General features: G+C 40.0%; 1 protein-coding gene across 9 annotated transcripts in view; it reads right to left on the reverse strand.

Moving 5' to 3' along the window:
* CDC14A (cell division cycle 14A) overlaps positions 1–26,425 on the reverse strand; it is a 188,449-nt gene that overhangs the window by 2,443 nt on the left and 159,581 nt on the right. For 7 of the 9 annotated variants that reach the window (XM_055584959.1, XM_055584961.1, XM_055584965.1 and 4 more), the window contains 4 exons: positions 20,479–20,594; positions 18,644–18,691; positions 16,260–16,382; positions 15,211–15,547 (listed from right to left, as the gene is read on the reverse strand). In XM_055584959.1, coding sequence (XP_055440934.1) covers positions 15,211–15,547; positions 16,260–16,382; positions 18,644–18,691; positions 20,479–20,594 — 624 coding nt within the window. Of the gene's footprint in view, positions 1–15,210; positions 15,548–16,259; positions 16,383–18,643; positions 18,692–20,478; positions 20,595–26,425 lie in introns of those variants that run through there. The other 2 variants (XM_055584960.1, XM_055584966.1) reach the window with 2 other exon arrangements.

The raw sequence follows: 26,425 nt of genomic DNA on the forward strand, positions 1-26,425 counted from the left end.
CTTAAGAATGTTTGAATGTTATAAATACCTTATAAATTCTTTCCACTTAGGGGGACACAAAGCACTTCTAACTTTGAAATTTGATCTTAAGACCCAAAAAGCTTTTGTGCAGAAGAGTCTTGCAGTCATAACATAATAAACAGTGGGCAAGTTTCAAAAAAATAAACACAGTTTTTCCCACATCACATTAGATAACAACGTATAAAAGGAGCATGCTTGGGATATGTAATCAGAATGCACTGATAACAGACATAAGCCAGGGAAAGATAAAGAGGTACAGAAAAATCCACCAACAGTTATTTTTGAGCAGCAAACAGCAGTTAGAAGAAACATAACATTAACAATTTTTGCACAATTCTAATCAAATACCTTAGAAAAACAAAGTTTGCTACCAAATGCCCTTTTCTCTTCCTCCAATAAATATTTTTCAAATTTATCTGCAGCATTTTATTAATAGGTCATCAGTTCTGAGACCAGTCCATTTTTTGATAGTGTAAGTATCAGTAAAAAAAAAAAAAAAAAAGAATCTGTTCATTTTGCAAATAATTTACAAAAGGATTCAAACTATCTTTGATTAGTTTCAAAATCCCAGTGAATTTTATATCCTACCAACAGCCATTTACTATTGTACATAAGAATCTATCAACACCATGAGTCAAAAGTTATGGTCCCTGCCCTCAAAGGGCAAAAGACCACAATGTCATACAGACATAAAGTGAAAAGACAAATGTGCCAACATTAAGCAATAATATACACAGAGTAAGAGTAACACTGTTCACAAGCAAAGGATTAGGCAGAGTGGAAAGGGAAGGTTGAGTAGGGGGTAGGTGTGTTCTCAGGCTGCAAATTTCAAAGAGGTTAAAGGTCAAGAGCATTAGGAAAAAAAGGAAAAGGTTTGGCAAAATGACTACAGGATGTAGTTTATGTAAAAGCTTCACAACAGGAGAGATGATCAAGACTTAGGGTACTATATTGTAAATACACCTGAATTTAGAGAGAGAATAAAAGAGAAAGTCCAGTGAAACTGGTCCAATGCCTTGAAGCCCATTTAACTTGTGAGACAACAGCTGCCAACCTAGCATTTAGAGCTTAAAAGTGGACTACCATTTTTCTCGGTGCTTTATCCCAGTTTCTTCTGAAATCTGGCCAGTAGGCCGAGAGGGCAGAGCCACAAGTTCTTTGTAGCTGCAAAAATGCCACATATGCAGGCTATACATTGGCCAATGTTTTTTGGCAATATTTTAACTTTCACTTTTGTTCTAACTAGAAAAGTTACTCATGTTATCACTAACAGAAATTATAAAGCTCCTGTGATTGCTTGAAAATTTACAACAAAGTTGTTTTTGCAAGTATCTTAAAGTTTTATCAACTCTCAATAAATAGAGATACAGCAAATGAACAGATGCTAGACAAGTTACCTTTGTGAAACTAACTTTCTCTCAGGGCAAAGTGTTTTATACATGCATCAATATACACGGAAAAAATATGTCTGTACATATATTTGCATGATTTATGGAATCATGATATACACTGAACTGAAAAATGGAAATATTTTCTAGAATATTAAGGATTTCAATCATTCACGTGAAGTATATACTCATTAGTCTTCTGTCATGCTGGTTAATTCATTCAACTATGACTGAACATCAGTAGTATGAATATATTAAGTACTGTGGGATAAAAATATGATACCAAAGTTCTCAAAACCAAACATATTCCATGGTTTCTTTATATGGTGTAAATAAAGTTAAAAAAAATAAGAGACCTGTAAAACAGGTTTAGCACATTATTCTGACATCAATGTTTTGGAATAAATTAACTCCTTTTCATTTTCAGTCTAAAACGAAAATCTTAATGGAAGTGGACTTAGGGAAGGAAGAGAACTGTTAAAATCTACATGACCTATGCACTTGAAAAAAGTATAACTAGTATTTCAAGGCCTTTTAACTGGGGGGACAATAGTGACAATGACATTTAGATTTCAAGCACCACGTGTTTATATGATGGGCTTGTATTCAGGGTATCTGGTTCATTTGTTTTCTAAATGTGCATGTATCCTAAAGCTATTCATGTTTCAGAAAACACAATAGCCAGTTATTAGCATTTTTAATTTTTACAGTAAAAATGTAAATGCATCATGTACTGTATAAACAATATCATTATTGATTTTATTGTTCAAAAGATAGACTACTTGAAGTACAACTAACTGGAATTCTTGATAAGTTAGATATGCCACAGGTCAATTATTCTGTAAAAGGACACTTATTGAGTACTTTCTACATACTAGGCACAATTCTAAACATCTTATGTGTGTTAGCTCATTAAATGCTCTGAATAGCTCATTTTAGAGATGGCGAAACTGAGGAACAAAACATTAAAGCAACTTGCCTAAGATCATGCACCTAGGAAGGAATTTGAACTCCAGCAGTCTGGCTACAAAGCCCAAAGTCTTAGCCTCCACAATATAATGCCTCAAGACACTTGAAGCATTTGTCCTGTGATTCAGTCCTTATCAACTGAATATTCTCTATCACCTGACACAGACAAATAATGAGTAGGGTATGAGCCTGAGTAAGCAAAGAAATATTAACAGACAAACGAGAATGTACTATTTATTACTGTAATTAAGATTTTTTAATAATTTTCCATAGGACTGAACCCAAAAGAATTCTCAGTAATAGTCCATAAAGAAATTTTTTTTATTAGAACACCCATGTTTAAATATTCTGATAAAAGTTTTAATTCGGCCTTGCCAATTTTTATCATTACCATAAGGATACCTAATCAATCTGAAATATAAAACCAACAAAAAATCCTCGGCAAAGACAAAGATACGATTACAAAGGAAGGGAGACCTGAGGTGTAAATATTATTTTACAAAGTAGCACTTATTTAAATAACCAAGAGATTTAAATTTCTCATATAGAAAATTCATGTGCCCATTGAGTTCAATAGGGTTTAGCGAGCTAAGACTAGATCAAGTTTAGCATGATTATATAGTATTTTTACAGTACGAATACCATAAACAAATAATATAGCAATATCCAGCCTGCAAATGAAGGATAAAATTACCTTACATTGCAGCCCCCCAAATTTTTATGTCAAAATATAAGCTTCCATCAAGAATTCTTGCTCTGAAAGCAGTTGGATTTGACACAAAACATAGTGTTAGGTAAGGAGATCAAGACAATTTGTTCTGTTCTGGAAATGTGCTACTAATCTGTTTTGGCAGATGTAGGTAGTGACTTTAAAAATTTAGCTACTCTGGAGGAGTTTCTTTTTTAAACAGCCCAGTTATCTAATCATGGTAGAAAAATATCTAATAATTATAGATATAAATACTATACAAATAGTTAACAAATAAAACTATAAACTGACTATCAAAAACAGCAAAACATAATGAATAATTAAAGTTAAGGTCTTTGCCAGCAAAACAGTGCAATAATGTCTTAAGGTTCAAACAACTTGAACCAAAGGACCCTATGATCTGATGTAGGTCAAAACCGCCATGTGTTTTGCCACACTTACTTCTTCTTCCTTGCATTTCCCCATTTTCCCAAGTCCCTTAAGGAAGAAAAAAATAATCTACCAGTTACCCTGGTTTGAGTTCTAACTACCCAGGCAAAAGCACCTACAAGGAAAAAAGTGATTTGTTTCACACTTTGCCATACATCTGAAACTAATACAATATTGTATCAATAAATCAACTATACTCAATTTTTAAAAAGTGATTTGTTTTCATGGTATCATTGATAATTAAAAGAAAAAATACATTTGGCAATATGGTATCATATATGTAAGTCCTATATTTTAAGATTTAGTGAACAAATGAGGAAAAAAAATAAACACTGGGTAAAAATAAGTTTATCTATAACTGCCTCTATACTCCTGGGCTTCTTATGGCTTTGCAATGGAGTTTCCAGTTGTCGTGCTTGTAAATTAGCAACACACAAAATGTATGCATTATATGTATATATCGATATGTATATGCATATATGCATATAATCATATTATATGCATATAATCAATGCATGATACATATTTCCACAAATGTGATTTCATACTCTAGCAGAAGCACAGCTGAATAATGTTTTATTGGCATCATCTTAACACAAAAAGGCTATGCTCTGTGATAAAATCAGCTTTGAAAGAAGTGTAAGCATTTTTCTATAGTGTTCTCTAAGCAGGTCAGGGACCCAAAGATTTAACAATCTGATTTTGGTTAACTAAAATGCTATATAACTATTCTTTCCCCTTCCTACATAACTTTTAATAGATTCTTTTTTCTGGAGGAACTTAATATGTGCTCTTCAACAATCATAAAGAGCTCAATTGTTAGGTGACAGATTGTTGACACCCAACTTGACTCAGCCAACCATCACATGAGTTTTCGGTTCATCTGAATACCAAAATTATGTTGATGCAAGCTTGGTTAACATGTATTTTCTCTTATTTTAGTAAAGTCACATTTCTAGAAAAAAATAAGCTCTCAGATTACTGTGTATTAAAGCTAATGCTGAAACGTTGTGTGCTTGCTATTAGTGCTTCCTGTGCTTGCAATAATAACAGGCCCCTAATTAGCCCTCTGCTTAACATGTGTGAACCTAGATATGCTAACCAACGTTTAGTTCAATAAATACTTATTAGGCGCTTTCTATACTTTGGAACCTGAGAAAGCAAAGATGCCTCTGAGAAGCCTTAAAGCCAGCAGAAGAGAGAGAGAATCACATACAGCTGATTGTCTCGGGAAACCCGGGGCGGGGGCTGGGGGTAGGGGGTTGTGAACAAAATCCTGTAAGAGATGAAAAGGTCTTCTGCCTGGATGGGTCACAAACGCCTTATCAAAAAGAAAACTAGTGAGCCAGGCCAGGAAATACATAACCAAGCAGAGACAGGTGGGAAAGCAGAGTAAACCACCTGTGCTAGGACTCGGCAGGAGGCAGAGCTGAGTCAGGATGCTGGCTGGAGCTGCTGAAGAAGAGCCGGTGGGGAGGCACATGGCCTGATGGAGAGGGGCCCCGAAGGCAGGCCAGGGGTCCAGGACGGACCCTGCATGTGAAGTGGAGATACTGAATGATTCTGAACACAGGAATAGTTTGAGCAGCTTGTCTCAGAAATCTAGCACAGCAGCAAAATAGAGGAAGGAAATTTAAAGGGCCATTTCAATAGTCCATGGAGATTCTTAGCAGTGCTAAGAATGGACAACAAAATACAGATATTTCAAGGGAAAACTGCTAGGGCTTAGTGGCTGGATGTGGCAGAGGGAAAGGCAGAAGTAGTGTCAAAGACAATTCCAGATTTCTAGCTCAGATGACTGGATATACAAAGATGCAGTTAGCCAGGAAACAAGAGGAGGAGAGGACCAATAAAGGAGCATGTATTCTCCCCCAGTATAGCCCAGGGGAAGGTAGAAATGTAAGTCCAATGCTCAGGAGACGATTACCCACACAGAGAAGTGGCCCAAGGTCAGAGACTGGGGAAAAATCATAAAGGGGCAGGTGGACAAAGACAAACAGGTAACTATTTAATGGGAAGGGGAGGAGAAACAGGAAAATAATATTCCAAAACTCAAAATGGACCAAAATAATAGGAGAAAAGGGTGGTCAGTATTGTCAAATGCTGCACAAAGACTAAGAAGAATGAAAACTGACAAGAGATCATCAGATCTGGTTTAAAGAAGTCAGTGGCAGCCAGTGGGAAAGACTGACCAGAAGGTGGGGGGCGTGGGGAGGAGGCGGTGCACATGCCTTTCTTGTCCAAGTCTGGCCATAAAGGAGACACTATGAGACGTGGCAGAACTGAGGGAAGCAATTGGTAAGACCGGCCTGTACCTGATTGCAGGTGGAGACAGGCAAACAGGGTGTAAGAGACTGGAGATATAAGAGAGCAAGGCTGTGCACAGGCCAACTCCCAGAAACAGTCCGCAAAGAATAGTTCAGGTTCGTGGAGTTACCACTGAAGAAGAGGAGAGCTTCTGTTTTTGAAAAGGAGTAAAAGGACAAGTCAGATGCAGATATACTTTGAGGTAGTAAAGAGGACAGTTAAGGGGAATTATTCCTGAAAAATTATATGTTCTCAGCCTCTGGAGGTTGGAGGATTTGTGCTGATGAAGAATGTGAAAAGTTATGGAGCAGTCAATGACTCATTGGAAAAGACCCTGATGCTGGGAAAGATTGAAGGCAGGAGGAGAAGGGGATGACAGAACAAGACAGTTGGATGGCAACACCGGCTCAGTGGACATGAGTTTGAGCAAACTCTGGGAGATAGAGAAGGACAAGAAACCCTGGTGTGCTGCGGTCCATGGGGCCCCAAAGAGTCAGACACAACTTAGTGACAGAACAACAAATGCGGGGAAGAGAAAGGAAGCCAAGATAGGCCAGGTAAACTCACCATGAGCACTGAAGGGTCTGGGTAAATTAGAGATTTATTTGAAATGGAATCAATTGACAGTCATGGGATTTTCTCCAACAGAGCTCAGAAGAGACTATAAACAGATAGGAGATGGCTGAACTGATCTGATTTTGGAGGCTAGTGATGAAGTGCTATAGAAAAAAAGTTCAAGTGGAAAAGAGAATGTTGGAAAAAGGAAGCAGAAATGACTAAGTGGGTCACAGAAGGAAGTAAACAGAAAGGGAACAGGCAGGGGTCATAAAGAGGTCATGGGGAGGAGTTAGTGGTAAGGGGGAGAAAATGTTTGAGAGGAGCCTTATAGAATCCAAGATATCAGAAGCAATGGTCTAAGCAGTAAGAAGGTCTATGAAATGGAATTCCAAATGAATAAAAACAAAGATCACAGGAGCTAAGGAAGCAGCTGTGAGACTGAACAAATCACTGCCTCTTTGAGTCTTGGTTTCCTCATCTGTAAATTATGGGTTAAATATGATGATGGGCTTCCCTCATAGTTCAATTGGTAAAGAATTCACCTGCAATGCAGGAGACCCTGGTTTAATTCTTGGGTTGGGAAGATGATGTATAAGCATTGCAGCTAATACGATGTGAGGTACATAGGAGGTAATCAATAAATCACTGATGATGATAAGGATTAGAAAAATGTTACAGTTGTCATGAATGCTGGTAGAAGCTTGGTAGCTAAAGAGTAAAGCTGGGGACTTCCCTGATGGTCCACTGGTTAAGATTTTACCTTCCAGTGCAGGGGGTGTGGGTTTGATCCCTGGTCAGGGAGCTAGGATACCTTGCAGCCCCAAATCCAAAACATAAAACAGAAACCAGTCAATAGAGATTTTTTAAATGGTCCACATCAAAAAATCTTAAAAAAAAAAAAAAAAGAAGCCAAACTCCTCAATATGATGGTATTAGGAGGTAGAGATTTGGGGAGGTAATTAGGTCATGAGAACAGAGTCTTCATGAATGAGATTGGCGTTCTTATAAAAGGGACTCAGAGAGCTTCGTCACCCTCTTACAGTTACGCGAGGATACAATGAGAAGATGACAGTCTGCAGCCCAAAAGAGAATACTCACCTGAACTGAACACGCTGGCCCCCAATCTCTGACTTTCAGCCTCCAGAACTGTGAGAAAGAGACCTGTTGTTTATAGACTGCTGCTGCTGCTGATGCTAAGTTGCTTCAGTCGTGTCTGACTCTGTGTGACCCCATAGACAGCAGCCCACCAGGCTCCCCCGTCCCTGGGATTCTCCAGGCAAGAACACTGGAGTGGGTTGCCATTTCCTTCTCCAATGCATGAAAGTGAAAAGTGAAAGTGAAGTCACTCAGTTGTGTCTGACTCTTAGCGACCCCATGGACTGCAGCCTACCAGGCTCTTCTGTCCATGGGATTTTCCAGGCAAGAGTACTGGAGTGGGGTGCCATTGCCTTCTCCACATAGACTGCTAGTCTAGGGTATTTTATTATAGCAGCTAAGCTAACATACTATTTATTTATATCCTTTCTTTCCACTCTCATAACCTTCAATCAGAGACTGAACCTGAGGATGCCAAAGCCCACACAGATGATGACCTCATTAATATCAGAAGGCTGAAGGCTCACAACAGTCTGCAAATACTGTGTGTATCTATATAACATCTACGCACATTTAAAGGCATTATTGGGACCACGCTGACCTCAGAACAAAGCAATGCTTTGTCAACTGACATTTCCAAGTCTCCTGGGAAGGGAACAGAAGGATACCAATGCTGAAAGAAAGCCAAAGGTGTGGTTCAATACTGAGACTGAGGCTCAAGATCTCGACAGTATTAGTATTTCTTGGCTGAAAAGCTGCATCAAGTTTAAGGCAGTGCCACAGGTGGATGAACCAGAGCCAGTTACACAGAGTGAAGTAAGTCAGAAAGAGAAAAACAAATACATATATTAATGCATATATACCGAATCTAGAAAAATGGTACTGATGAATCGATTTGCAGGGCAGGACTAGAGATGCAGACGTAGAGAATGGGCTTGTGGACACAGCAGGGGAAGGAGCGGGTGGGATGAACGGAGAGAAGCAGCACTGACAGATATATGCTGCCATGTGTAAAACAGAGCGCCAGCAGCAGACAGCTGCAGAGCACAGGGGCTGCGCTGGGCGCTCCGTGACAGCACAGCAGGGCAGGACAGGGAGGAGGGCAGGGAGGCTCAAGAGAGCGAGGACGTGTGTACACTTATAGCTGATTAACCTTGTCCTACAGCAGAAACTACCACAACATTGTAACACAATCAGCCTCTAATTTAAAATGTTTTTAAAAGACTGAGTTAGGAAAACCATTGGCAAGGCTAACACAACAAAGAAGATGAGAAAGCAACAGAATAGAGAAGAATGGGAAAATTCCAAGAGACAATGAATGACCATGACATAATCTGAAGCATCACTAAGAGACTAATCTTAAAATGTTTGAAGATCAGTACGTAAGTAAATAAAAGCTTAGTATCAGCTACTACTTAATAAAAATTTTAAAAGTCACAAAAAGGATTTTAATAGGCGAAACCCAAAGCAGCTTTCAAAAGAACCTTATTATAGGACTACTTATCTTACTTATGTTTATACATTCTAAAGGTCAATACAATAAAAGCTTGTAATAAAAGGCTGTTCTCATAAAGCAAAAATTAATGTAACCCCTGACACAGAAGTGATAAAAAAGTTTTGCGGCCAACATGAATATATATATATTTATTTAAAAACACATTATTTTACAACTCCTCATGCTCACTTTCACTTTTCCCTTTCATGCATTGGAGAAGGAAACGGCAACCCACTCCAGTGTTCTCGCCTGGAGAATCCCAGGGACGGGGGAGCCTGGTGGGCTGCCGTCTATGGGGTCGCACAGAGTCGGACACGACTGAAGCGACTTGGCGGCAGCAGCAGCATGCTCAAGTGTTATTAAAAAATGTTTCCTAAAGACCATAATTTTTCCTCAGGTAGTTAAGTATCCATTTATAAAAATAAATATACCATTTAAAATTCATAATAAAAATATGTTAGTTGTTGGTCATATATTATTTAATGTATCTGTACCATTATGGGCACTGAAATGCAGGTCATTATGAAAAGCATAGAATATACCCAAGGACAATTGATGAAGTACGGACTGGGGACAGCAGACAGGGCTCAAACTGGGCTCCTGCCTTCAGGGTTTCTACCAAGAGCTCCGGTCCCCATGATTGCCAGGATTATCTTCATGAAATCAGATCTGATCAAGTCACTCCTGCTAACGCAGTTCCAGTAGCTCAAACTGCATCTCCTAGTTGGGCTTCAGCTTACTTTTCCAGCCTGATTTGAAGGTAACCACCTAAAGCTTCAGCTGCACTGGAACACTCATTGCTCTTTAAAAAAATTATAGCTACAATTATTGAGCATTATCTATATGCACTGCGTAAACTACTTCAGATGACTTATCTCAATTAAGGATCACAAGCACCCTATTACAAAGATTATCATTACCACATTAGCTTTAAGGCCTCACAGGCACACCAACCCCTTTCAAAGCACAGTCATATGTCTATAAAATTTACAAAAATAGTTTATACTCTTTATCTTAAATAGGTCCCACCAAATTGTTTAAGTTTTAGGATGCACAAAACCTAGTTATGCTCCTGATTACTATTATTCCCATTTACTGAGGCTCAGAGAGGTTAAGTAACTTGCCAAAGTACTTGCCAAAAGGAAATGGTAGAGACAAGATTTGAACCCAGGTCTACTTGTCTTTAGAACCTAAGAACTATCGTACTAAGGTTCTACCTCTGTTCTTGTAGCTCCCATTGCCTGAAATGACCATTCTTCCTCTTCATATTTTCATCACTAGATTCCTAGAAGGCTCTTATTCATCCTCCAAAGCCCAACTAAAATGTTACTCTTTCTTTACAGCATTTCCTAACCCTTCTTGAAAAAAAGAGATATCCTTTAGATATCCCTCTATTTTAAACACCTATCACGGTATATATATGATATGAAATAATCAGAAGAAAATGCTTTTTTGTAGTCAAAGTGATCCAGGTGCAAATTATGGCTCTGCAACATATCTGTGGTACAACCTAGGGCAAAATATTTAAACTCTCAAACCCTCAAGGTATTTATCTTTAAAATGGAAGCAATAGTTCTTAGCACAATCATTCATTTAAATATCCAAACATCCATAATATTCAGGAAGTACTTGATGAGCGCCTACTATAAGCAAGGCACAGAGCATAAAAGAGTGAAAAACAGAGATACCCTCCCTGCTCTCACAAAGTTTACAGTCTAGTGGGGCATACAGATAAGGGGACAGATGATTAAAATGCAAAGTGAGAGTCTGAGTATCAATCAAGACCAAGGCAGGGTGTACAAGAGTTTATGGGGGAAGCATGGTGACCTAACCTACACTTGCAGGGTCAGGCAAGGACAAGGCAGATGACTAATAATTCAGTGGTAAGTCTCTTAAAAATAACATACAGCAAATATTCAAGACAGATGCCTCAAGTAATTTCAATTTAATAAAATACTTCCACCCCACCCACACCATAATCACACGTCCTTCAACTCTTTTAAGATTTGAAAACTCCTCTGAATGCCGGGGAGGGAAAACTGATTTTTTTACAGTAAGTGGGTCAACCAAAATGAAACTTGGTGTGTTGTGCTGGTCAGTAGAAACCTCAAGAAGAACAGAACAGGCCAAATAAATAAAAATAAAATCTGCTTCTCAGAATTCTGTCACAACCATAAGGATTCCTTAACATTTGTTCTTGTTTTCTGTGTTAAAGCACTTAATGACAGAACAAGGAAATCATTTCCACGTTTTTCTGGGGGCTGAACTGCTGCACAAAGTGAGAAGCAATTGCAGCTTTCAAAAGAGATGCTAATTGCAGCTTTTAAAATATTAGACGCCCTCTAAATACCCGGCAACCCCCGTTCCCTAGGAGTTTCTGGGTCTTTCTTAAAGGTGGGGGAAGGATACTGCAATCTAGATTTCATTTCCTACCTGAGGATTTAAAAACATTTTTTTGCTGAGTGATACAGTCCTATGTCTCACATCTTCAAAAGCACTGGAAAGAAAGACCATCTTATTTAGACAAGAAACCTGTAACAATTACAAAAACTGCATTGAAACAATGAAGGGAAAACACTCAACCTCCTACTTTATTCTGCATAAAATGGGAATTTCCATCTTAATTTAGACTTTCTGCCAGCGAGCCAACAACGGTAGGGCTTGGAGCCCTTCCTCTCACAGAGGTTTTCTAGGCAAAGAAGAAGGAAAATCGGCTATAAGACACCTACTGTTCTTACTTCCTGGGAGGGTGAGAGGGAAGAAAATGTCCTGCTGGCAATCCTATTTATAAATGCTTTTCTTTACAATAAGGTAACAAATTTAAGAAGGAGAAAAGGGAAGAGTAGCAGCTGCCCACACACAGTATTACTTTAAATTTCATTATTGGAAAATCACTCTATTCAGGCCAGGAGAGGGATGAGGCACAGGAGGAGAGGTGAAGAAAAATAACAAAATATGGAATGAAGCCAAAATCAAGTTATATAGACAGAGTGGCAAGAGGAACCAACATGGGAGCTAGGCAGTCCCCACATTGCCAACAGAAGAGAGCAAAACTGAGATCCAGAACAAGTAGAATGTTATTCTCATCAAACTACCAGTGCTTGTATTGGTAAGTATTCAGCTATCTACCAATCAGGTATTCCTAACTGAATACCAAGCTGAATACCAAGCTAAGTATTCAGCTATAAATGTGGATTACAGCTAAGTCCCCTACATACGAATCTTCAAGTTTCAAACTTTCAAAGACGCAGATGTGCATTCGCATGTCCAATCACATAAGTTAGTTCACATGTCTGGCGCATATTGCCCCACGCATGCATCTTCTACACGGGGTTGTACGTTCATGTACTTTACTGAACAGGACTGTATAGGGTACAGTATCTTGATTTCAAGCCCAGGATGTCCAGAAGCAAGCATAAAAGCAGCGGTGACGTAGCTAGTACTGCTAAGAAGCACCAGGACTTGGAGGCCCAGAGAAAGGACAAAGAGAGACAAGAGGAAGAAGTAACTGAAGAACCGAAGAGATTCACGATGCAGGAAATGGCAAGGAGATTTTCTTTGAGGAGGCACTGTTAGTTTTTGAGGCCAGGCCCCAACATACAACAGTACAGGAAGATTGCATCAGCCCTCCAGAATGCAATCCGGTGCTTCCGTGTCATCTACGATGAGACAAAAAGAGCTACTATGCAGACATCACTGGATTGTTGTTTTCAAGAGGGTAGATAGAATTGAATCCAACAAGGAAACAGAACTTGTGCCATCAACGTAAAGGTATGAGTTTAAGTTGCATCTTGCCCTCTGTCTTCTATTGCTGATTATCTTTCGAGTCTTCCATCTCCCATCTCCCATCTCCTCTCCCTCCTCCAGTCAGTAATTCTTCTTGCCTGTTACTTGATGCCAGTATACCAGCTGTACTGTTGTACTGTACTTGTCAAGAATGTTTTCTTTATCTTTTGTGTTTGTTTCTTATGTTTGTGTGAAAAGTATTATAAACCTATTACAGTACAGTACTATGTAGCTGATTGTATTATTAATAGTTGGGCACCTAAGCTAACTTTGTTGTACTTAGGAACAAACTGGACTTGTGAATGCACTCTCAGAAGGAACTAGTCCTTATGCAGGGGATTTACTGTACACGAAACCTTTAGCCACAAAATCTGCAAGATATTCAAGTAATTATCTTCCTGTGTAACACTTTTTCTGAAAATGGAAAGATTCATACTCTGGTCTAAAAAAAGAGGCTGACCCATAATCAGTATATGAAAATATCGACTGAACTCAACTCCTGTTCTGAAGTACATGACTTGTAAACCTAGTTATGAAAATGTAAATACACTTCATTTTCCATCTAATCCCAGTTACAAGGATTTAAGTTTTATTGATACATGTGTGCCCATAACTTAATAGGATTAGAGTCAAATTAAGGGATAGGGCAGGCTGAGGCTATAATCTATACAGGAATCTAAAGTTGAAAAACATCACCGGGAATAAAATCAGATGGGGGGAATCATATGTGCTAGAAAGGACTCTGGGTGTACAGAGTGGGAAAAAAACTTTGGAAAGAGGCCTCAGGTAGGGATGGGTGTAGTAATGAGTCCAACACACACACACGAGCACACACATATGAGTACGCACACACACTGCATCTTCACATTAGAAAAGTGGTTTCTAAACCGCCATATAAGGAAAGTGGGTCTTCTTAGCTAATACCATGGGGTATGGGTTTTCACAAAAGGCCCTGAGAGGCCCACTGTCACACGCATGTCTCCTCCTCTTCCCTCCCCTGCAAAGACCCACCTCCCCCAGGATAACGTCACTTCAGTCATGTCTGATTCTTTGAGACCCCTTGGACTGTAGTTCACGACAGGCTCCTCAGTCCATGGGATTCTCTAGGCAACAATACTGGAGTGGGTTGCCATGCCCTCCTCCAGGAGATCTTCCTGACCCAGGGATCCAGCCCACGTCTCTTATGTCTCCTGCATTGGCAGGTGGGATCTTTACCACTAATGCCACCTGGAAAGCCCCCTCCCAGGGTAAAGGCTGAGGAAGTGTCTGAAGAACAGTGGGCATGAGGGGCACAGGACCACAGCCTTCCCAGAACACTAGGGCTTGCTTGTGCCTGAGTCGAGGCAAGGTTGCATTCTAACACTGATTGACACTGCCTTGTGTAGGATCTATTTCTCCTTCCTATTTTGTCCTCATTCTCTTGAATCAAAACTCACATTCCCATAGATCTCAATTCCCTTTGAAGCAATCAACAAATGTGATTAAAGTGACTCTTGACAGGCGGGTGAACCAACAAAATCTTACTTAACTCAGGGAGTTGGTGATGGACAGGGAGGCCTGGCGTGCTGCAATTCATGGGGTCGCAAAGAGTCGGACATGACTGAACAACTGAACTGAACTAAACTGAACTGAACAAGGATTACTGGTTAAAAAGTGGGCTTGGAGACCGAAATGAAGAACTCATGGGTAAAATGTGTATGGAGATCCTCATCCTGTCTCTAGAAGAGTGAGAGCTCATTTTAAACATCTTCCTGTTACCCTGCCTTCCCCTCTCCTATATCCCAGGTGCCTACCCATAAACCTTCCTTATCAACACTCTCCATTTGCCATTTAATCAATTCTGAGTCAGTTTCCTGCCAAAAGGTGACACAGTCAAGGGCTTAAATGGTTACTTCTGAGAAGACACTGTTCATCAGCACCTTACGTGTTTAAATACTCCAAATTCATTGATATACAGTGTAGAAAAAGCCGGGATACCGCCACAACCAGAGCAGATGCTGCCCGTCATATGACTCAGTCCCCTGACCTTGTACCCTACACTCAGAGTGATTGGAGAATGAACCTGCTGAAAAGCAACTGAAGTCAACAGGGTCCACGATGAAGGGAGTGAGAGCCGCTTCCTTTCCTAGAGACATCACATACAAAGGAGAGGGAAGAGGAGAAGAAAAAGGAGGAGGAAAGAAAACCAGGTTGAAACTTGGCATTTACTTGAGGAGCCAGCGGAATGTCGTTCAGAGACAGTTTCACCGCACAGAGGGAGGCATAGATCAGAAGGCTTCCTTGGCACTATTAAATTTCTTTGGTGGCAGCCTTGGCTGGGAGGGCAAGCCACAAAAGTTGAGCTCAGGGTTCTGAGGGCCAAGAGGGGGTGTCTGCAAACTTACGGTCCCAGCCAAGGCACAGAAGTCACGTTCAGGGTTCTGAGGGCCAAGAGATGGTGTCTGCGAACTTACGGGGATTGATCGGCTCAGGAATCTCGCTGAGGAGGAAGACAGGCCGGTGTAGGAGGGCCGCAGGGTGGTGGAGTGCTCCTCGGTGGTCTTAGCGCCGTGGGGGCCTGGCTGACTGCTTGGGGCACTCCCACTGCTGCTGCTACTTCGGCTGTACTGGTTGTTGTTGAGCTCAGGGTAATTTCTGGCAGGCGGCTGGGAGCTGCCATTCAAGAGGTTGGTGAACGGGTTGGCGATGAAACCCATCTTGGAGGGTGATGTGGTCTTTTTGTTTCCTGGATCGTCGGCTGCAGCATTCAAGTTCCCTAGAGAACTGGCTAGCCGGGAGTTTATGGAAAAGCTGAATGAAAAACACAGGTGGGGGCGGGGGGGCGGGACATAGACAGCCATGTATACTCATGCAGAGTTCATGTTTCTAAAACACATTAATCAGGACATTAGGGGAAGGCGATGCAGACAGTTCGGATCAATGCAAATGGTGACAGAATAGTTCTTGGTGATCTTACAATATGTGGCCTGTAGTTATACGTGGCAACTTCCTCTGTCAAAATCAGTTAAGACTCTAGAGCAGGCTCACTTTGACCAGAGATCCTGAAATAGAATATGTGGGGGTTCTCTTTGCCCTGAGGTAGGAAGTAAATGAATAGGACTGTGTAAGGGGAAAGCACAGAGCAGCCCTAAGTACAAGATGTAACTTCTATTAATATATATTCAATCCTATGACTACATCAAACATCCCTGCCCAGTTTAGTTCTGCCCCTATGCATCAGGGAGCAGACAACAGTATCATACAATATCACTCTGTGCAACTGAACACCATTCCTGGGATCATGGTAGGCCTGCTGTGGAAGGGCATGTTGTACAGCATTCCCTCCATGGCCTTGTCCCCACAATTTAAGACAGGAACAGAAGCCTTAGGGGGTCACAGAGCCTTTGGTGGTCCCCAACCCCCACCCTCCCGTCCCCTCCTCTGACAAACTTCAGACAAACGGGCAGTCGCTGCTGCCTTCCCTTTCCTCCTGCAGTGCCTCGGGAGAAGAGAGAAAAATTACCTTCTTACACTGGCGCCTGAGGATACAGAGCCTCTGTTTATCCTCTTGGCCGTCACAGAAGGGGACAAAGCCACTTTCGAGGTCTTCAAAGGAGATGCAGATCCTTGTGGGGAAGAACCCAATCTTTGTGGGGGAAAATGGGCAAAGAACCACACAGGAACTGTGTTATCGTAACATTCAGCCATCAACCAGGACAAAGTAAACTAACAAATGTTAAAGAGATCAGGTCAGGTCCTAATAACAGCAGCCGACACTGACGCAGCCCTCACTCTGAGCCGGGCGCTCATCTCAGACCTTACAGGCATTAACTCAGCTCATCCTCACGACAGCCCTACAAGGGAGGCGAAGACTGCACTTTGCAAGTCAGCAAAGCCTCTCAGGGAATGAGAAGAGGCAGAGCTGGGATTTAAATGCAGGAACCAAAGTCCCGTGGTAACCATGATCGTGCCATCCTTGGTCACGTCCCTCCCTTGGACTGGCGTTCATTCCTCCCGAGTCCTTAGATTCTACTTCTGTATATTTTAAATCTCTCCTCTCCTTTCCAAGACTGGAAAGATTTACTGCAGCTGCCCAGGGTAAGCATCATTATTTCTTATCCTTACTCCTAGTAGCCCCTTTTAATCTTGTTCCTGGAAACTCACATTCTGAATAGCCTCTAGCAAAATCTAAGATATCTAATCATGTCGATTCACTATTTAAACCATTTAATCTTTCCTCAGTGCCCAAAAAGACTAAACTTCTTGGCTTGGCTTATAGAACCCTCTGAAATCTGGTATTTTCCAATTCTCCACACTTTCCCACCATTCCTCTACTCCAGCTACATAAAATGCTCTGAGATACCTGGATGGATGACATCAATACCCCTGTCCAGTTTACATACACTATTTTCCCTGCCCTTACCTCACCCCCACACACACTTTTCTCTTCCACTGCCATCTGACCCACTCCTATTGCTTAGCCTTTCATAATAGTCCAATCAGCTGCTACCTCGCACAGCAAGCCTTCACTGAATTCCCATGTGGGGTCAGCATGCAGCTTCATCATATATTCTCACAGTAAATCATAGCTTCTTATACCATCTTGAATTATTTGATACTGTCTACTTTCCTCAGAATAAGCTCCCTCAGGAGCAAAGAACTTTCTCTCACTTCAATTCCCAGTGACTAGCACAGTGCCAGACCCAGAGCAGGTGCTCAGTAAATGTTTGCTGAGTGAACACAGAGGGAAAATTGACCCAAGTCTGGACAGTCAAGGCCCAGTCATGGTTTTAATACCAAATCTGCTTTGTCCTGGACAGATATTTTAATGAAGAGGGACTCTTTTCCCTATCTGCTACAGAAAAGCTGCTTTACTTGTACTCTTCCTTTCATCATCTTCCCTCCAAACAGGAGCATACAATATGGTTTGCCTCTAAATTAAGGACAGAAGAAGTTGAACAGGGAAGCAGCTCCAGCTTCTGGATAAGTCTGGGTCATATCAGAACTGCCTCCAGTAAGCAACCCTAAACCTACAGCTGAATGAGAACAGGGATGAGGAATGTATTAGCTTTTTCCCCATCTGTTCATGACAGTTTTGGTCAAATATCTCTACGACCCTCACCAAGGCCTATGCACAATCCTGATACCACCGAGACCACCAGGAAGTGTTCGGGGAACATTTTTCCAAAGAAAACCACTAACGTTTCCTCCTCTAATGGAGACTCGGGAAGGAAATGAAACTAGAAAACAAAGGAAGGGAACAGACACATGCAAAAATAGGAGGAAAGAAGAACAGAAATGTCAAAAATTCAAGGCAAAATCTATCACAGGCTTGAAAGGCATGTTGCAGAGCAACTCTGGTTTACTAAGAGACCCCACCATACGCTGGGCACACAGGGTACACTGGCATCACTCCCATAGCCATGCAGCCTTGCGGGCACCTCAGGAAAACAAAACTCTTGCTCATCATGAGCATTAACTATAAAGCCTATTATAATAATCTGGAACAGAAACAAAGGAATTTTAAAAGTGAAAAGCTATGTGCAGCTTATTTCCATGGGCTTAAAGTTGTGAAATGTATCTAAAAGGGTCATAATCTAGTAATAGTTCAAGGTCTCTGCCACGGCCATGGCTCTCAGTGGCCTAGGTCACTCCCAATGGCAATGTGTGTGTACTCAGTCATGTCCGACTGTAGCCCGCAGGCTCCTCTGTCCAAGGGATTTTCCAGGCAAGAATACTGGAGTGGGTTGCCATTTCCTTCTCTCAACCCAGGAATAGAACCCCCATCTCATATATCTCTTAATGTCTAGGCAGGCATATTCTTTACCACTGAGCCACCTGGGGAGCCCCATCTAAAGGGTAGCATTTGCCTATAATCTACTAGAAATTCAACTTGGTTGACAGTACCTGGAAGGCTGGGACACTGCTCTTGGATGCCCTTTCATATCCTCCAACCTACAGAAACCAAAGACAAATGTTCACTCATCACCAGCGCCACACATTTAAGCCAAGACCAAAAGCCACATCCTCTGGAGTCAGACCAGCAAAATTATTAAATGGGCAAGAGGGATAGACCTTGCAAATGAATATTAGTATTTATTTACTTTATAAGTCCTAAAGCCAGTGGGAAATCCATTTTAGTCATTTTGTTTCATCTTGAATTTCATTTACAGTAAAATTCTTTTTCATCAGAAGCTGGTACTGCATCTATTCAGAGTAAGGAAAAAAAAAAGTTTGATGATGGGGCCATGATGCTGTTAAGAAAAATTATATTCAGAAAAATGAGAAAATTTATAAGGATGAAAAGAAAGAGATAAACACCATCTTGGAATGAGCCTTCTGAAGTCTAGTGAAGCTTCTCTTGCTTCTTTTGCCATTTTATCAGCCAAGTTATACCACAACTTATCCCTTCCTCCCACTTATGGCTTCTTACAAATCAAATATAAATCTGTTGGAAATTAATTTTAATTAACATAAAGCACTTTCTTAGAGTTTCAAGGAAAAATGATGAATAACAAAGATTGGTAATATATTTACTGATCTTGAAGAAACTTCCAGTAAGACAGTATATACAGTGAAAAGAATATAGACTTTGAAGAGTGCTGGGTTTGAATACCAGCTAGGGAGCGATTTACCTTCTCTAATCTCAAGCAACCAACACAAATGTAGGTAACGGTGCCACCTTCTGTGTTTACTCAGTTAATCTTCATGTCCAAACTAGATACCTAGCGTAACTCCTGGCCCCATAGCAGTTCGTCGGTAGATCTACATTTCCTCAACCTCTCAGTGGCAGTTGGTGAGTATCACTAAGTACCAGATTTTCTATTCCCATCTTACTATATAAAACAATTACCTCAACTTCAAGCTATATACGAACCTTCATATTTCAGGGCAGGAAACCAGTACTCAAAGCACAGATAATGGTCTGACCAGACCCAATCTGACTTAAGTGTTATAATCCCTCCAGATAATACATAAAACTAAATTCTCTGTGAGTAGTCTGCTCGACATTTATCATAGCAAAACAGCCTTCTTGCTATGCATTTCTCTCACTTAAAAGTCAAAGGAAAATAACCATTTCCCATGATACTCATTTGTGGACTTGCCACCTCTTACATTACAATAAAGAATCTTGATATTTAGAGATTTTTGAACATTAATTCTGAAGCTTTATTTCTTCCACTTAGTCTGAATTAGCAGAAGATTTCAAAGGTTGTGGTCTGAAGTTAAGTCCCACCAACTGATTCTGATGAGTAATTTCAGATCTCCAAACCAAGATTGTTTGTAACTTAACAGACAGGAATTGCTTATTCAATTCCCAGAAATAGGAAGTCGGGCTAACGAGCGAGGGTATACCAAAAGCTCGGCATACAATACTTTCCTGCACACTCTAGATTAAATACAAATGCTTGGCACACCTCTGAGGATTCGGCACAGAAGAAGAAGCCCATTCACAGGAAAAGAGTGGCATTCCCAACAGAATTTTGAACAGAGTCCCAGAGACAACCAACCACAGCGTGGCAATTTTAGGGGGAATTCCAGAAATTAAGATGTAGCAGCTGCTTTCTATAAGCTTCTAAAATGTATCTACTCCCCACAACATTAATAAATAACACAAAATAGTAATAAACCAAAAAATGAGAGGTAAACACGGTACTTATAGAATGATAACCAAAAGAGAATAAATATTCTACCCACACATGGAGGTAAAATATAAACTTAAAAGTTTAAAATAGATCTACCTAAATGCACAGGATGGTGAGGTGCGGGGCTGTCTCTGACTTTTTAAGGCACGTAGCTTGTCTCCCTGGGTTATACTATTTTTCATTTCCACATCTTCATCCTCTTCTAAATTATTCTGAAAAAAAAATTCATGTTCCACAGAAAGGTCATTACAAATAATTCTACTTTATATAGAATTCTTAATCACTTATAGATTATCTCTGTATATGGAATATATTTTACATAGATTATCTAAAAAGAATAAAAGCACTACAAATTCAGCAATGGTCACACAGATACTAAAGAACACTGTATTAATCACCAATTAAATATACTAGTCAAATTCCAAATCAAAGAAGCATGATTATGGCCGCGGTAAATTTAAAAGGAGCTTTGTTGCAATGGACCACAACGACGGAGACTTTCTTGCAGACAAAATCACACTTTGGAATATAGCTTAGATATAAGCTGGCTCAAACGACACAGTACAAATATTTTCCAGAAGTTACCAGAATCCATCACTGCAAATTCCATAATTTGTTTATATAAGTGACAGATAAAACAACTTAGGATATCTATACAGTAACTTACTAACATCATTTAACACTAGTAAAAGCACTCAAGATTCTTCCAAAAGGAGCTAAACCTTACTAGCCTGGGAAAGTGTGTTGCCTGATGAAATAAGTCTTACAGTTGGAAATAAATATATAAGTACCACACTAGTTCTTTTTGCATGCCAGCTCACATTTAATTCTCATAACCCAGGGAGTGGGGATAGGGAGGGCATTGATACCCTTAATTTCAAGATGAGAAAAGGAGGTGCTAGTGGAATGTAAGAATATTACCTAAGCTCCCCTAAACTCTTCATGACAGAGCTATATTTTAAAATCAGGTTTTCTGTCCTCAGATACAATGTTCTTTCTGAAATACATGCCACTGCACACTAACTTTGCACCATAAAAACTGTATTTTGTTTTTTCCTTACCTGAAAAAAAATCAAAAGGTTTGCATTTGCTAAGATCATTTCTAGCCATAAGTCTCCTTTCCTCTTTAAAGCTAGAATTCTTATTTGATGAAAGATGTACAAAAATACACTTCCCTCTGTCACATTCTAGTCATTTTTGATGGCCATTCCTGAATCAAAACACTTTTTGTTCCCTGCCGCCTATGTTGGGGTCCATGGATGCATCTGGAGCATAGTAGGCATGTCTTGGGTAAAAAGATTACACCTCATTACTACAGCTCTGATCTTAGAAAAAAAGACAAAGGAAATACACAGCCAAAAAAAAAAAAAAAAAGAAAGAAATACACAGCCAGTAGGGAAGAAAAAGAAATGAAGATGAAAGCTTCCCAGAGGAAGCAATTCCTTAGCCGAGTCTTAAAGAGGGAGTACTTGTGAAGCAAGCCAAACCAAGCCAACAGGAAGGGCCATCCTGGCAAAGAACATTAGTTCAACAGTCACGGGATCATGGAACCTCAAAGTCAGGGGGTTCTCTTAGAGTCACTGAGATATGTCTACCTATAAAGTCCCAAGAAATCAATTATACTATTCATCTTTGTCCATCAGTCCCAGTGGGAGTAAATCCACTTTCACCCAAGGAAGCCTGCAGGAATAGAGATCAGGCATGCCTGCAGGCTAGACTTCCAAGCAGGATAACACATCTCAGAAGTTGAGCTTAGCTTCACCTAGCACCCAACATGCTGCGTTGGTAAGAGTTACTTGCTCCTGATGGAAGGACAGCACAGCCAAGAGTCTCCAGAATATGAGGAGGACCAAGAAGTACATGAAAGTGAAAGTTGCTTGGTCATCTCCAACTCTTTGCAAACCCATGGACTACACAGGCCATGGAATTCTTCGGGCCAGAATACTGGAGTGGGTAGCCTTACCCTTCTCCAGGGGATCTTCCCAACCAAGGGATCAAACCCAGGTCTCCCACATTATAAGCCTCCATAAGATAGGCAAGGAAAGCTTCTGGAAGGCCTGACAGGATCTTCACCCCAATCAGTTTCACAGTCTAATGAGTGTATTTGTGGGCAAGCCAGGAACACTCGTTTGTTCATTCAACAAGGAGGATCTTTGTATTCCCAGCTCTGAAGTGCCTTCAAAAGTCTAAGTAAAGTGATCCTCAACTTGAGACTGCAATATTCAACCTATCTGTCAAGTGTAAAGGTAGAACAAAGGTACAAAAATTTACCTCTTACACACTCTTTCTGGGAAAATTATTATAGGATGTGCTTCAGGGAAAAAAAAGAAGACAATGTGAGATCCAGGAAAATCAGGGACCCAACTGAAGAGTGTGAAGAAAAGGTCTTGGGTCAGAACTCTATGTCTGCACTAGAGAACAGTTAGTCCAGGTTGGAAGGTATAAGTGTCCTCAGGAAAAGAATGGACTTGGTAAGATTTTTTTGCTGTGTTGAGATTTTGAAAATTTTTAAATTGCTTGGCACAATTTGTGGTGGGGGGAGGGGGTACGGACAGTAACATTCTGTTTTCCCAAATATACAGAAAACCATGCAAATAAAAACGGCAAATAACTCTAGGGAAAAAAGAGAGCTTCAACAAAGGAAACAGTCATAGTGGGCTATTAAGCTCAACAGTGAGCAATATTTACATAGTAATAATGTATACATTATTTAGGTTTAACCAAAATGATAATATAACTATATTGGGAAGCTGGAGGAGTAAAGGTAATTGCAAGGTAGAAGAACTATTCTTGTCCACCATAACCAGGAGACAATAGGAAAATGCCCATAATTGATAAATTTTTAAAAATAGTATTATTGTAAGATACTTAGAAATATGACAGGGAAAATATTAGTATAATTTGCTTAAAGGTTTTCCCCCTTTGAGAGAGGGTCTGGGAATATAGCAGGGTGGGATAGGGAACTGATTTTCTTTTTTATCCGAATTCAATACTTTTGAAATTTCAAAAACTGCTGTCATGATTTTTAAAAATAAAAATTAATTTTAAAATATACAGTCAAAGTAACTATTTTTATATTATAGTTATGTGTGTTTATCTCTCCTGCTGCTGCTGCTAGGTCGCTTCAACCTGTGCGACCCCATAGACAGCAGCCCACCAGGCTCCCTGTCCCTGGGATTCTCCAAGCAAGAACACTGGAGTGGGTTGCCATTTCCTTCTCCAATGCATGAAAGTGAAAAGTGAAGTGAAGTCACTCAGTTGTGCCCAACTCTTGGCGACCCCATGGACTGCAGCCTACCAGGCACCTCCATCCATGGGATTTTCCAGGCAAGAGTACTGGAGTGGGGTACCATTGCCTTCTCTGGTTTATCTCTCCTACTTTATTATAAATCTTAAAGGTGAACATTTTTTTAATTATAATACATTTTAAACACATAGAAAACAAGTAAATGATGTAACAGCCAGTCATGTACCTTACTACCCAGAATTAACATATTTTTTTCTTAAGTTCCTTAAGGAGTTTACTTCAGTACACTAGCTCTCAAAGAAAAAGAAAACATTATATATTAAGTCCCAGCTCTCAACCTCTGGAGAAGGAAACCATGACTTTTCTAAAGAAAAAAAATATATATTTTACCACATAGTACTTGTTTGTCATAGGCAACAACAAACTACAGAAAATATTATCTCAAAAAAAATATTAAAGACACCTACATACTTATCTTCAAAGTAAAACACACTGGCATTCTGTCATATAGTCTTCCAGACTTTTCCCTGTGGCACACATACCCCACCAACACATTTCTTCCTCACAAAAGGAGGCTGAATTATACATGCTGCTTTGTAACTTACTTTTTCACTTAAATGTACTGTGGAAGTGTTTCAGGGTAAATTTTTAAGATCCTCTACATTATCATTTTTATGGTTCTATAAAATTCCACTGTCTAGATGTATCAGATTTTATATATTTTGCCCCCGGCCAGGCTGTTTTCTGTCTTTCATCATTATAAACAGTTCCAACAAACATCCTTCTATACAAGCACATGGTTTTTGAACCCGTCCTATTATTACTGCCTTAAGATAAATGGATAGAAGTGGAATTGCTAGATTAAAGTCTCCTGCTATATATTATCAAACCACCCTCCAAAAAGACTACACCATTTTAAATTCCAACTAGCAATGTTTAAGAGCTTTTTGATCCCCAGAACCCTTGCTAATACAGCATACATTTCTTTAATCTCACATAACCTGACAGGCATAAACAGCATCTGTGTTTTCTTTATTCCTAAGGAAGAAGAACATTTTTTTTATATTTACCAACCATAAGGCCTCCCATTTTATTTGTGTACATGGAGTTCTCAGGTTGATTTTTGAGAGTTCTTTACATTAAAGAAAACAAAAACCCTCATTTGAATGTGACACAATTATTTCCTCTTAGTTGATTACTATGAGGTTAGTAAATTAGAGAGACCAAGACTGGTGGGGAGGAACAGCAGTCGTCTGATGAGAGATGACAGATTGGACCAGGCAAGGAGAACTGCTTGGAAATCAGGACCTGGGGAAGGAAGAGGGAGGGAAAAAGAACTGGACACACATTAGAGGTCTGGAAAAATCTGCTAAAATCTAAATCATGGAGTTTTTATTATTTTTTTTTTTTTTGGTCTCAATCACCCCTTATTTTATGTCTGTGGCTACTGTAAGAAGTTTTAGCAATTTTTAGGATGAAGAATATAAAACATATGTAAATGATTAACAGCCTTCAAACTCTTGACAAAAATAGTTATACACAATGTTATTCAAAACACATTTAAATTAAATTACAAAATTAATTTAAACAAAAAGCCCCACACACCTATGGTCAGTTAATCTTTGACAAAGGAGCCAAGAACATACAATGGGAAAAAGACAGTTTCTTCAGTAAAGGGTGCTAGGAAAGTTGGACAGTTAAATGTAAATCAATGAACATACCCTCTCGTCACACACAAAAATAAACTCAAAATAACGTAAAGACTTAAACACAAGACACCATAAAACTCCTAGAAAAGGTCATAGGCAAAATATTCTCAGACATAAATCATACCTATGTTTTCTTAAATGTCTCCCAAGGCAATAGAAATAATAACAAAAATAAACAAATGGGGCCTAATCAAACTTACAAGACTTGCACAGCAAAGAAAACCATAAGCAAAAAGACAACCTACAGAATGGGAGAAAATATCTGCAAATGATGCAACTGACATGGGTTTAATCTCCAAAATACACAAAATATCAAACAACCAGATTGAAAAATGAGCAGAAGATCTAAATGGACATTTCTCCGAAGAAGAAATACAGATGGCCAACAGGCACATGAAAAGATGCTCAACAACGCTAATTAGAGAAATGCAAATCAAAACTACAATGAGATGCCACCTCATACCCTCAAAAAGTCTACAAATAACAAATGCTGGACAGTGTGTGGAGAAAAAGGAACCCTCCTACACTGTTGGTATGAATGTAAGTTGGTGCAGCCACTGTGAAAAACAGTATGGAGGTTTCCTCAGAAAACTAAAAATAGAATTACCATATGATCCAGGAATCCCACTCCTGGGTGTATATTGACAAAACTTTAATTCAAAAAGATACATACACCTTTACGTCCACAGCAGCACTACTGACAATAGCCAAGACATGGAAACAACCTACATGTCCATCAACAGATGAATGGATAAATATATAATAGAATACTGCTGCTGCTGCTGCTAAGTCGCTTCAGTTGTGTCTGACTCTGTGTGACCCCATAGACGGCAGCCCACCAGGCTCCCCCGTCCCTGGGATTCTTCAGGCAAGAACACTGGAGTGGGTTGCCATTTCCTTCTCCAATGCATGAAAGTGAAAAGTCAAAGTGAAGTCGCTCAGTCGTGTCTGACCCTCAGCGACCCCATGGACTGAGCCTACCAGGCTCCTCCATCCATGGGATTTTCCAGGAAAGAGTATTGGAGTGGGGTGCCATTGCCTTCTCCAAATAGAATACTACTCAGTCATAAAAAAGAACAAAATAATG

The sequence above is a fragment of the Bubalus kerabau genome, chromosome 6 (genome assembly GCF_029407905.1).
Source record: "Bubalus kerabau isolate K-KA32 ecotype Philippines breed swamp buffalo chromosome 6, PCC_UOA_SB_1v2, whole genome shotgun sequence".
Lineage (NCBI taxonomy): Eukaryota > Metazoa > Chordata > Mammalia > Artiodactyla > Bovidae > Bubalus > Bubalus kerabau.